Source organism: Cydia strobilella, chromosome 14 (genome assembly GCF_947568885.1).
Source record: "Cydia strobilella chromosome 14, ilCydStro3.1, whole genome shotgun sequence".
Classification (NCBI taxonomy): Eukaryota; Metazoa; Arthropoda; class Insecta; order Lepidoptera; family Tortricidae; genus Cydia; species Cydia strobilella.
Window position 1 is genome coordinate 11,878,887 of NC_086054.1, and position 13,448 is coordinate 11,892,334.

The 13,448-nt window shown below is 38.0% G+C and overlaps 1 protein-coding gene across 2 annotated transcripts in view; it reads right to left on the reverse strand.

Moving 5' to 3' along the window:
• LOC134747249 (transient receptor potential protein) overlaps positions 1-13,448 on the reverse strand; it is a 60,748-nt gene that overhangs the window by 34,215 nt on the left and 13,085 nt on the right. Inside the window, exons 1-2 of one of the 2 annotated variants that reach the window (XM_063681857.1) lie at positions 13,243-13,314; positions 550-713 (exon numbers count right to left, since the gene is read on the reverse strand). In XM_063681857.1, the coding sequence (XP_063537927.1) occupies positions 550-713; positions 13,243-13,299 (221 nt within the window). In that variant the 5' untranslated portion in view covers positions 13,300-13,314. Of the gene's footprint in view, positions 1-549; positions 714-13,242; positions 13,315-13,448 lie in introns of those variants that run through there. The other variant, XM_063681858.1, reaches the window with a different exon arrangement.

The window sequence follows — 13,448 nt, forward strand, 5'->3', positions numbered from 1 at the left end:
ACTTATTGTTATTTTTTTACTGTAAACTATGTCGTGTTTTCTGGTGTGACGTAACTTTGAGCGGAGAAGAGAGAAACGACAATCGAAAAATATAAAATGCGTCGTAATATTGCGAACGAAAATTCACTTGATGCTATAGAAATGCCCATAAATTATTGGATTTTCGATCTTCATTAACAATTATCGATTAGGTATCACATAAGGATACCCTTTTCTCCCTAGTAGACTTAGTAGACTTAGTAGACTTTCGCTCTAGGACATGTAGCATATTGTGTTCCTTGTGTGTCCTGTGATTTACTCATAGTCTCCGCGGTTAGCGTGTAGCAAGTAGGTACGTATTTTCCTCCCTGGAGGGAGGGCGCTTCAGGTTATGTAGCGTATAATGTTTTTTGCTTCCCCTATGAGGTACTTATTTCTTAACGGCATCATAGTTTCCTCGGTCGGCGTGCAATAAGTAGGTCCCTTCCTCCCTAGTAAAAGTCATGACGTAGGTCATGATGCTGGTTGTTTATCGGCGAACTAATTAGGTACGAGTAGGTAGGTACTTACTTCTTAACGGTGGCATAGTCTCCGCGGTCCGCGTGCAATAAGAATGTCTTCTCCTCACTAGAGAGAGGTCGCTCCAAGACGTGTTGCAGGTCATGCTGGCTGTTTCGCAGCGCCTCCTGCGAGCTCCCCAGCAGCTCTTCTCTTGAACCTTTGTTCATTTTCGCCTGTAAAAAAGAAGTACTTTTAAAGCCTTTTGTTCTTCTTCTTCGTTTCGTGCTGAGGTTCCTTTTTCATACGGTGGAAGCCTTATGCTTACGATCTCTTATTATCTAAATTTCACAAGATTTATGCGCGTACTCGCATTTATTTAATAATGCTTAAACTGTAAGTACCTACATAAATACTTTATACCTTTTTTGTGTAGAGCTTTGTTTGAGCAGCTTTCGTTTCGCTATACACAGTATTCACATTAAACCCAGATATTCCGAGAAAAAACCGGCCAAGTGCGAGTCGGACTCGCGTTCCAAGGGTTCCGTACATTACATAATTTAAACAATGTATTTTTTATGATGTGAAACGTGAGTGAAATGTCTTTAAAAAACTCGTAGGGGTCGGATCAAAAACTAAGTAATTAAGTCCGACTCACGCTTGACTGCACTTTTCTAATAGGTTTTCCTGTAATCTATAGATAAAGATCTATTTTGTGTATTTTTTTCAAAATTTTAGACCCAGTAGTTTTGAAGATAAAGGTTGGGGGATTGGTCATTTTTAGGGTTCCGTACCCAAAGGGTAAAAACGGGACCCTATTACTAAGACTCCGCTGTCCGTCTGTCTGTCTGTCACCAGGCTGTATCTCATGAACCGTGATAACTAGACAGTTGAAATTTTCACAGATGATGTATTTCTGTTGCCGCTATAACAACAAATACTAAAAACAGAATAATATAAATATTTAAATGGGGCTCCCATACAACAAACGTGATTTTTTTGCTGTTTTTTTTCCGTAATGGTACGGAACCCTTCGTGCGCGAGTCCGACTCGCACTTGGCCGGTTTTTTTCCTATTTTCTTGAATAACTTCGAAACTGTTTATCATAAAAATATAAAGGAAATATATTTGAGATTCTCACAATGAGCTCTTTCATTTGATATGTATAACACGATATAGTTTGACAAGCTTAATTTTGTAATTTTCTCATTTACCCCCCAAAAGTGGCCCCCGTGTTTAAAATTAATTTGTTTACGTTACATGTCCATCTTTGGGTCACAAACTTACATATGTGTACCAAATTTCAACTTAATTGGTCCAGTAGTTTCGGAGAAAATAGGCTGTGACAGACGGACAGACAGACAGACAGACAGACAGGCAGACGCACCAGTGATCCTATAAGGGTTCCGATTTTTCCTTTTGAGGTACGGAACCCTAAAAACGAAAAACCAAAAAAGACTTATACTTTTCAAGATGGCGTTTGATCCCCTTGGTCCCCGAAGCTCCAATTTTATGACACGCAAACACTATTGTTTAAACCCCATTTAAGACCTAAAATCTGTTTTTGCAGTCACATTTTTAGGTCCTAAATATTTTTCCTCAATTTATTTTAGTAAATTTGTATTGCATAGCACTCGTGTACCAATTATGGATCTACTGATGTCTATTTCATTGAAATCCACTCAATAGTTTAGGCGGTAGAAGTAAACATATGATTTAATATTCGGCATCCTCTCAAGGCGGCTGTATTCATTTTTCTTTAATACATATAACAAGTGTAAACAGGTTGTGAAGGGCAAGAGGAATCTACCAATACGTCATTTAAAAAAATCCGTCCCGTATCCTGAGCTGAACAGTACAGGGTGTACTGATTATCAGTATTTAAACCCATAACCCTACTTTCTGTTTAAGTCGCAGTCGAGTAAAAAGTTGATATTGGGGTATAACGTGTACAAATGTATAGACAAAAGTGGAATTCGTATTCGTACAAGTTTCCTATTAAGAGAATATCCCCTGAAAGTGTATAAGCGCTAAATCGGATTCAGCTATTATTTTCTATAACAAGATGTATTTTTTCCGCAAATATATCTAGAACTTTTTTGTGTAGAATTTAATAAGCTATAATGTTGCCTTACACCATATTTTCATAGAGAACGTATATTTAGAGTAAAACGCAAATTTCTCCAGGATGGTACACATTTTCCAAGATGGCTGCGATTCCTCGAGGTCCCCAAATGTCAAATAGTGTGGACATGAAAAAGAGACCTTTAATTAACATACATACCAAATTTCATAACTTTGGGAGGATTTCGAGGTTAGACCTAATCCGATTGTACTAGAATTTTTTTTTTGTACATTCACATACGACTTTTTGTTTTCGAACGGCACGGTCAACGTCCCAACGGTTGACTACTCGCAAGCGTGTTGACATCTCGAATTCGCCAGTGTAACATGACCGTGAGATCCGTAACAACCTATGCGTAATCGGTGAGCTTGCTTATACCGGTTTCTATAGCCCTTGACTCGCGTATTATGTAAGCGATATTAATAATGAATTACAGCACCATGTTGAGTAGCTGATTTCATTGGCCTGATTTAGTCCATTGAAATGGTACATTTTGCATTGCATGAAATCGGGCACCTCTGTTCTTTTTTTTATGTTCTATGTCATGAAGTGGTTATGGCAAATCCGAGTTTTCGACCTCGGAAACCTGACGGGTCATTATCAATTTTTTGAAATGACCTCTAAATTTTAAGACTTTTTAGTTTCTGCCATTTTTTTACCAACAAGGACCTATTTTACGGCAAATGTCACTATGAACACTTTAAAGAAGACTAAATTATCAACAAAGTATGTTAAAGTGAGAAGGCAATACACCGAATAGTTTGTAAGATACAGCTGTTCAAAAATTAAAAAAAAATTTTTTTTTTTATGTTTCGTCAATGTGGTCAACTATGGACCCATTTTACGTCACAACTCCACATACGTTATTAAAGTACACATCATTCGCAACAGAACGAGACCAATTTGGTTTATTAGGACCTGATAGTTCTTTAGATACAACTGTTCCAAGTTGCTGAGGTGAGTGAACAAATTAATATAAGGGTTTGTAAAATGAAATGCGACATACGAAATAAATATTGTAATTTACAAAAAACCGGCCAATTGTGAGTTGGACTCGCGCACAAAGGGTTCGACCGTAAAATAAGTCCTTGTTGGTAAAAATTGGCAGAAACTAAAAAAAGTCAGAAAATTTAGAGGTTTTTCAAAAATTTGACAATGACTCGTCGGGTTTCCGCGGTCGAAAACTCGGATTTGCCATAACCACTTCATCACATAGAACATAAAAACAAGAACAGAACTGCCCGATTTTACGCAAGGCAACCCCCCTTTTTGAGTACGATTTCAATGGGCTAATTGGCGTTGGGCGAGCTTTTATATGATAATTAAAGAGAATATTTATTAAGTTAAGATTAAAAACAACCCCTTAACAACCCTAAATCGAATAATTTTCTAAATATTTTCAGTTAAATCTATAGTCCGAAAAAAAAAGTTTTACTTGCATCGTGGTTTCATGAAATCACACAATTACTTTTTGTTACCTATGACAACACTTTGATTATGAAGAAAGTAAATTGTCACAGTGTCACATTCGAGAGAGACACGATGTTTCAAAAGTAGCCAAATCCACATTCACAATTTAAACTTATCACAGAAAAAGGAAAGAGTTGTGTAGTTGTATTGTGAGCTTATAGAATTGAAATAAAAACTATTGTTAAAATAAATAAAGTAATACAAACTATCTCCCCGCTGCATGGTTCCGTAGATGCTGGCAGCATGTCACGGCTGTATCGCAATACTAATACGTTGAACGACGAAGCTGCCAGGAAGCGGATTGTCTTTTAACGATTTCATATAAAATTCATCTTATTTTGACACGACCTTGTTCGTGAGAACCAATCAGCGTTCGCGGCTCACGCGTCTGGCAGATGACGTTGAACGTGAGCACTAATCAGCGTTGGCGGCTCACGGATCTGGCTATAGGATAGGTACTTATTGGTGCGCGAAATGATTGATGACACGACTAAAGTTCGTAAATGAGATGGAAACCGTATTAATTTGTTCAAACGCAATCGGCCTCCCGTACCAATGGGGTTGCCAGATTTTTTTGAGTAATATAGTATTTTCCTTCACCGTGAGGAAACCTGCATACATCCGCGAAGAAATTCAAAGGTGTATGTAGCCCAAACCCGCATTGGGCTAGCGTGGGGACTATATAGCTCAATATAATAGAGAGAGTCGTGCATGAGAGGAGGCCTGTGCCCAGCAGTGGGACGTACATAGGCTGAAATATTATTATTTATATCATTTTAATATAGTATCTGGCGGTTTAAATAATCAAAAAATAAAGTAGGTACACACAGAAAAAATAAAGTACCTACGTATTTATATATTTCTAACATATTTTTTGCTTATTTTAGTTTCAGTTATAGTAATAAAGTATTTTAGCGTATTAAATCACATTTACAATCGGGTATATCGCGAATTTATTTTGTTACCTTTATTTACCGACGTTTCGACACAGGTTTCACTTAAAGTTTGGGGTAGACATCACATTTTCAAACCAAAACCAGGGTGGTTTGAAAATGTGATGTCTACCCCAAACTTTAAATGCACTTTTCGTGGGGTAGTCACACAAATCTCTGTTTTGACATTTTGCTGGGACGTCAGTTAGCCGCGACCACGACCAGTGAAACCTGTGTCGAAAGTGTCGAAACGTCGGTAAATAAAGGTAACAAAATAAATTCGCTATTGGGTCTATCGCGAATATATTTATCGGGTCGATTGTAAATGTGATTATTATATGTGTTCAAATAATGTTTCGTATTTCATAAAGTACACAGAGGCCAAATATTAGTACAATAGTATGCAGTCATTATACAGTATATAATAGTACATCTCCTAGCTACCAGCGTAATCTACTCGCTCGCACTCAGCCACTGTCTCAGTACGAGCGAGATGCATAGACGGTAAGTTACGCAGACGTCAGCAAATATATCTCAGTTTGACACTGCTGAGGGCGCTGAGGGAATTGTGGTAAGGCTACTGGTTTTATGTATACTATGTATGTAGGTACAGCTCTACGCTCGCCGGTGACCTCCGTTATCCTTTGAAGTGCGGACGGATGCCACGGGCCTTAGGGTCTTGACGCCGCACGATATAAACTTGTATGTGGCGCTGAAACCCCTGTATATGGTCTTTTTAGGGTTCCGTACCCAAAGGGTAAAAACGGGACCCTATTACTAAGACTCCGCTGTCCGTCTGTCCGTCTGTCACCAGGCTGTATCTCATGAACCGTGATAGCTAGACAGTTGAAATTTGTAATGGTACGGAACCCTTCGTGCGCGAGTCCGACTCGCACTTGGCCGGTTTTTTTTTTAATTTTGCCGCGCCGGGATTAGCTGGCGTTCCGTGCAAATGAAATGGGGCTAATGTGTGTGTAGGTGTAGTATGACTTGGCCTCCTTCTGCGAGGAGGTCATGTCACAGAAGGAGGAGGCGGAGAGGGAGCGAGAAGCGGCTGCTGACGCGCTTCCTCTCCGACGCAGGCGGCAGGGTCGAAGGCTGAGAGCATATGCTCGCCTCGAGCCCTAGGAGGGCCAGCGGGTGTCGAACCTGCATTGTACGTCTGGGGGGGACCAAGCGTTTCTGATCCCCCCTCCATTGTGAGGGTACTCTGGCGACAAGCCGGGGATGCCGGAGGGCGCCGTGGTGGAATGTTATCGATCCCACTGCGCCCTCACGAACGGCCAAGAGGTTGATACGCCGGAGTGGGTTTAGTGGGTAGGGCCAGTTCTCCCCCCCTCTCGCCAAGAGAGGGAAAAGGAGCGGCGAGTCCCACACACCGTGCGTAAGTGCATTCCCACTCCGACAAAAAAAAAAAAAAAAAAAAAAAAAAAAAAAAAAGGTGTAGTATGACTACATAGAAATAATTCAGATCTATTTATAAACTGAAATAGATGACATACAGGTATACCAAAGAAAAAGTGACGAAGCCCTCCAGTGGTGAAAAGGTATTAGTGGTGATTTATTTAGTAGTTTGACTATTTAAAAAAACACATCAAAAATATTTAATAAAATAATTTGATTTGTTTCCAAAGTTGTGACAGATCTATTTGTTTTCAACGCGTAAATAAAATGGTAATCTATAAATAACGTAGGATTACCCAACTTACTTTTATATTTAGTAAGTATACTAAATAACATGATCATAGCGGTTTTACCACAAATTAATTTGTTTTCTTTAAATTCCGATGTTTTGAGCACAGCTTTCAAGGTAAACAAATAACTGTAGAACCGCTAACATATTATTCAGTATGTATGTGTAGAAAACTCGATAGATTTAAACATATTAATTCCAATACAAAATGTATATGTTCACCGTATAAGTTATAGTTTCCGCTGAATATAGTACGAATGCTCTCAAGGCAGGTTATTTTAGCATACCATTTAAATTATCAAATTAATGGTTCAACAAGAAGTCCCGAGGGAGCTACATTTAATGGAAGTTATTAGATAGACTCACGTGGAGAGATTATAGAGCCAATTTCAATGGACATACAAACACACCTACACACTCTTGTATTCGACTGGACCGAGCCATAAGATACCTAATGAAATCAGTGCGAGCGAGATGGACTGCGATCGAGTTTACGCACTCGTTAAAGTAAACGTCAAGTGCCAACTCGTGGTAGCCGTGCTGGGCAACTGGCGTCTTCCTGCAGAGATATACGTATATTGACTTAAATTTCTCCACACATCACACAACAGGTGTTTTAATAAAACTGTCTACGTCGTGTTACGTCGCAATTGAAACTTCAGAAAAAATAATAAATGTAGATACGTGATAATGATAATATTAAATAATGAGGTATTATATAGCTCTTGTCGTCCTCACAATTTCGTCAGACAAGTAGGAAATGTACTGTTGACCGCCTGTTGTTTAACGTTTAACCTCTTCTTTTCTGTATTCTTTGTATTGTTTTCTGTAATGAGGTGTGCAATAAAGAGCATTTGTATTTGTATTGAACTTAAACCGGTTTTTAATTGTATGAGAACACCGGTTAATAACCAGCAGAAAATTCATACAAATGAAAACCGGTTTACATTCCCTACCGGTCGACGCCACTAAAACTCACAATCTCATAGTTAGGTATGTACATTGACAAAACTCACAGTAACAGAAATACAATGAGAATAGAACATAAATCAATCTCGATGAATGATTTAGAGTAACAACAGACTTTCATCGAGTATAGACAACATTCGGGCGAGCCAAAAGTAATGTAGGTCATATCATTTCGTCAGTTTAAGATCGACAGGAAGTTGTTTCACTTTGTGATACTAAAATTATTAAATGTAGCTTTCTCGGCATTTTAATTAATTGTAGCAATTTATTTATTATTTAGATGAAATTTGGAATGGAGATAATTTGAGGCCCGAGGAAGGACATAAGATAGTTTTTCTTTAGGTACATTAATATAAACTAAGAACAGAGATGTGTACAATGAATTCTCGAAACTAAGGTCTGCGGTGAGGAAGCGTATAGCGTCTGCTTACGATGGCTACCTTGATCAGATCCAGCGTAAGGTAAAAGAAGATCCTCGCTCGTTTTGGCAATACCTTGACAGTCTCAAGTCAAAGGGTGGGTTTGTAGCCAGTGTTACCTTTGATGGGAAACAATTTACTGGAAGTGAGGCGGCTAAGTTATTTGAATCCGTACTCCATCGGACCCTATCAGCTCAAGTGAGGCCATTTTTGTGTGACGGTCAACATGGCTTTAAACCTAATCGTTCCGTAAATACAAATCTCCTTATTTTAGTAGATATCATATCTGGCATCAATAATCGCAATAATAATTGGTATCATATAAGGGCATCCAAGTTGATGTCGTTTATTTCGATTTCAGGAAAGCATTCGATCGCGTAGATAATGATGTGTTGCTGGAAAAGCTGTATGAAATTGGCTTCACTCCCAAGATGATGTCTTTTTTCGCAAACTATCTACGTGATTGGCAGCAATATGTTCGACATGGATGCTTCGTCTCGGCCCCTTATCACACTCGATCTGGGGTCAGTCAGGGCTCCATATTAGGACCTTTCCTGTTCGGAATAATGATCAATGACCTCCAGTCGGTTCTCAGGTCATCTCAATGTCTCCTTTACGCTGACGATCTGAAGTTAGTGTACGGTGTGGAGCAAAGAACTGATTGTAGGTCATTGCAGGAGGACATCAACTTGGTCTACCGATGGAGTATACAAAACAAACTTCTTTTTAACTCTGCCAAATGCTGTGTTTGTAGTTTTAGCCGTGCGCGTGATCCAATAATTGCGAATTACGAGCTGGGACCCGAGCCCATAACTCGTGTCTCCTCGGTTAAGGATCTTAGAGTTTTCTTCGATACGCGCCTCACGTTTCACGAGCACCTGTCATCACTTGCTAAGGACTGCTACCGAAGACTGGGCTTTCTGATTCGCAACATGCGTCACATGCGTGACTTTAAAGAGCCATTCGCACTGAAACTGGTCTATAACGCCTTGGTTAGAAGTAAGTTGGAGGCCTCGTCGGTCGTGTGGCACCCACGCGAGTCAACGTATGCCTTGTTACTCGAGAAAGTTCAAAAAGCCTTTTTAAGATCCTTGTACAAGAAAATGTACGGGTATTACCCGTTTCTGTACCCAACCAAATTCTTGTTAGGGACCGTCGGTTACAACTCGTTAGAGGTCAGGCGAAACTTTTCTTTATTGACTACGGCTTTACGGGTCCTGCGTGGCGAGTCAGACTGCCCAGAGCTGGTGTGCCGCCTGGTACGACTGTTTGTCCCTGACGTTCCCAGGATGGCTCTCAGGCCCCGCCGACGCGACTTATTGGCAGTGCCGGCGGCTCGTACTGTGTCGCGTAAGAACTCGTCACTTCTTCGTGCTCTCACACTATTGAATGCGCTCCTGACATCAGCTACTGACTGCGATATGTTTGCGTGGCGATGGTGTGTGCAGTGAATGTCTGAGGTTTTGTGAGAGGATGGATGATAGGTGCTCAACTGTAGTAATTTAGTGTTGTAAATATACCATAGTACTAGTTGTAATTTAAATGTAATTAACTTTCATGGCGCATTAGTTTTATACTGTAATGTCATGTAAATGTGTTTTCAATAAATAAATAAATAAATAGCAATTAAGTCTCAGACGGAAGCTAGAAAGTATACATATAATGTACCCACCTCCCACCTTTCTTTTGAACTAAATTAATGGAGCTAAAATTAGCTTATTTCCTGAACAGCAGATGAAGTCTAGAACTTAAATCTACGTCTTCCCACGCGATACACTTATATTGTTTTAGAACACAATGATAAAGATAATACATAGATTTCATTCATATCTTAAGAATTTATTATGGACAATGTTATTACTAGGCCGCGGATCAAAGTATAAGTGCAAGGTTAAAAACTTAGTATTAGAAAAGTAATTAATTAAGTTTAGATTGTTGCTTTGCGCTTGCGGAATTCCATGTTTTCTAAAAAAGTGGTTGCGGTCTAAATAGGTTGTAAGGCTTACTTAGATCAGTTCTTTTAAAGGTTACAAAAAATTAGGGTTTAAATCAGTTTAGTCTATTTTCAATAACTACGGTACGCTACGGGATCATTCAATATTTTGAGTAATAAAAATAAATAAGACGGCTAATAATCGTTAAATTAAAAGAGAATAGAAAAACTAACTCAAGAGGCACCATTGTTCCTTTATTTCATACGTCGTGGTTTCGTTACAAACGTCTCAGTTTAGTAAAAAAATAAAACCGTTCAAAAAATAATCTTTGTCTTCGTTGAGTCTTACCAAAGACTTGTCGTTGAATCGCATCTGCACCTTATGTTCTTTTTTCCGTCGTCTCGTGGTATTTTATTAGCTTTTTGCTAGCACATTAACCCATTTTTCACACTTTCATTTCAACGTTTTTTTTGTTTTGCTAACTCATTTTGTAAATTTTGCTGAGAAGCGTGCAGGTACTAATTAATTACGTACAATAGAAAAGTTGCTTTGCGCTTGCTTGGCGCTTTCCATATATATTTTTGTACATTGACCCGCCTGTATCTATTGCACTCGCATAATTATATCGCTGTCCCTCCCATGATGCCGGTCGTCAATGTCACTGTGCGAGCATGACAGCAATATAATAATGCGAGTGCAATAGAGATAGCAACAGGCGAGCCAATGTACGAAAATCTGTATGAAAAGCGTCTCTTCTTTAGTCACAATATAATTTTATTTTTAGGTAGGTACGCTTGTATAAGTTTATAATACAATATTTACCTGTATTGTTCCTATGCATGCATGTGTAGTAGGTATGTGTAGTCATTTACTATTCACAAAACACTAGAAAAAAAAATTTCGGTTAATCACCATGTCTTTTAGGATTTAGATTCACTAATCACTCAATTTTCTTCACTCTAGTTTTCCTTCACTTTACTTGCTATCCTATCCCATTATTGCCTACTAGCTACTGCCTGTGACTTCGTCTCCGTGAGATGATGGTGATGATCTTATAAAACAAAGTCTTCCACCGCTTCTGTCTGTCTGTATGTTCGCGATAAACTCAAAAACTACTGAAAACATTTTTATGCGGTTAACACCTATGAATATAGTGATTCTTGAGGAAGGTTTAGGTATATAATTTGTTAAGGTTTACCCGTGCGAAGCCGGGGCGAGTCGCTTAGTAATTGATGAAACCTACCCAATGTCCAACCTTGGGCTAAACTATCAAATTTCATCATCGGTTCTCAGCGGTTTTAAACGTGAAACGGTAACAGACAGAGTTACTTTCGTATTTATAAATAAACAAATAAAATAAATGTGTAAGTGTTTTACAAACCTATTAGTTATTATTGTCTCCTGGCTGATTGGACAGAATAACAACAAAAAGTTGTTCCACCCCACTACTTGGATATCTTTTGATACTATATCAGAATATGACACTTTAGAGAGACCCTCGCTAGGTGGCTGGATCAAGGGTCAGATGCAAGAGTCGGTAATCTTGGACACGGGGCTTATTATATAGTCTGTTCCTCTCTCTGCGGCCCTAACCAGCGACAGTTTGGGCCCTGCACCACTGCCGGCGGCATCCCAGGTTAGGTTTTATATAATGTGTTTATATATTTTTTGTATTATTTTGTAAGTGTTTTTATATTTTACCTTTATGTTTCAAACAATCAAATCTGAGATTTATAATGAATGAAGGAGTATAGTACTTGCATTTTAGAAAGATTTGCCCATAAGATCCGGTACTTCAATACCACTTAACAACTCACAAGACTAGAGTAATTAACACTTCGCGACGTAGAACCTTCAAGGGATGGTGACCGACTGACTTTCCCCCAAAACTCGACATACCTAAAGTACATATTGAATGAACGTAGGTCAAATGATAAACAAATATACACAGGCAATGGTCAATAGTAAGGCAAAGTTATCGCTAAGGAAATTTTGCAACATATATTTTCGATGGTCTTACGGGTCTTAGTAGTCTATGTAGTATTTTTTGTGCTATAAATATTAAACTACGTCTTTATCATAAGTAGTTTTATTACAAAAGTCACAATTGAATTGAGATTGGATCGAAAGCGTATAAATACATAGGTCTTTCTTTTTTCCTTTTTTAAATAGGCTGTAAGGCCTACTTAGATCAGTTCTTTTAACTACGGTACGCTACGGGTTCGTTCAATATTTTGAGTAATAGAAATAAATAAGACAGCCATTAATCGTTAAATTAAAAGAAAAATGGAAAACTAACTCCATTGTTCCTTTATTTCATACGTCGTGGTCGTCGTGGTTTCGTTACAAACGTCTGTTTAGTACAAAAATAAAACCGTTTAAAATTTAGTACATTTCGATGCTAGTGCGGAAAGTATGTTATTACCTCACGAGTACCGAGATATCTTGCCACGAGCCGTAGGCGAGTTGCAAGACTCGGGACGAGTGAAGAATGACATATCCGCACGTGTATCGAACGACTTTTTTAATACAGTTGCGAAAAAATAAGAAAAGCAACAAGGATTAAGAAATGGAATTCGAAACTTTTTATATTATTAATTCTGTGACATCACTGACATTGACATTATGAAGAGGTGTTTTTCTAGCTTTTATTCGACTAGAATAGATTTTGTTATTATTATTGAACCCACTTCAATGAGTTTTTTTTTTCAAATGCATGTTCTATAAGACAGAAACAATTGTAAATATTAAAACATTGTACTATTATTACCAAAATATCGTTATTTACGATTATTTGTGTATCGTATATTTATAAAATCAAATATCGAATGTTGCCTTTGGAAACTTAAAACATTCTTGCAGTAAGAAAATACGCCTCTTCTTTGACAGGCGTTCCGTTCCATTCAGACAACTTATTAAGAACGGTTTTTCAACATTAAAAAATAAACGTGTTATAATACTTATAATGATGAAGAGGTAAGTAATAAAATATGAAATATGCATAATTTTTTTTAATTTTATGTTGATTACGAAGTTTAAAGGAAACTAATATAAACACTCATCAATAAGTAGTCATGAATTGGAACAAGTATAAATTTAAAAAAATTGGAAAAGTAAAAAGCACTAGTTCGCGAAAACCAACTTTCCGCACGCTAAACAGCCACGAAAAGTAGCACTTTTAGAGCAACTGTATTAAAAAAATCTTTTCTTTGTTGAGTCTTACCAAAGAGTTGACGTTGAAACGCACCCGCACCTTATGTTCTTTTTTCCGTCGTCTCATCTTGGTATTATTTATTAGCTTTTTTTTGCTAGCACATTAACCCATTTTTTTACACTTTTATATCAACGTTTTTTTACCTCGGTATATATTTTGTTTTGCTAACTCATTTTGAAAATTTTGCTGATTTTTTTTTAACAAATACGAATTAA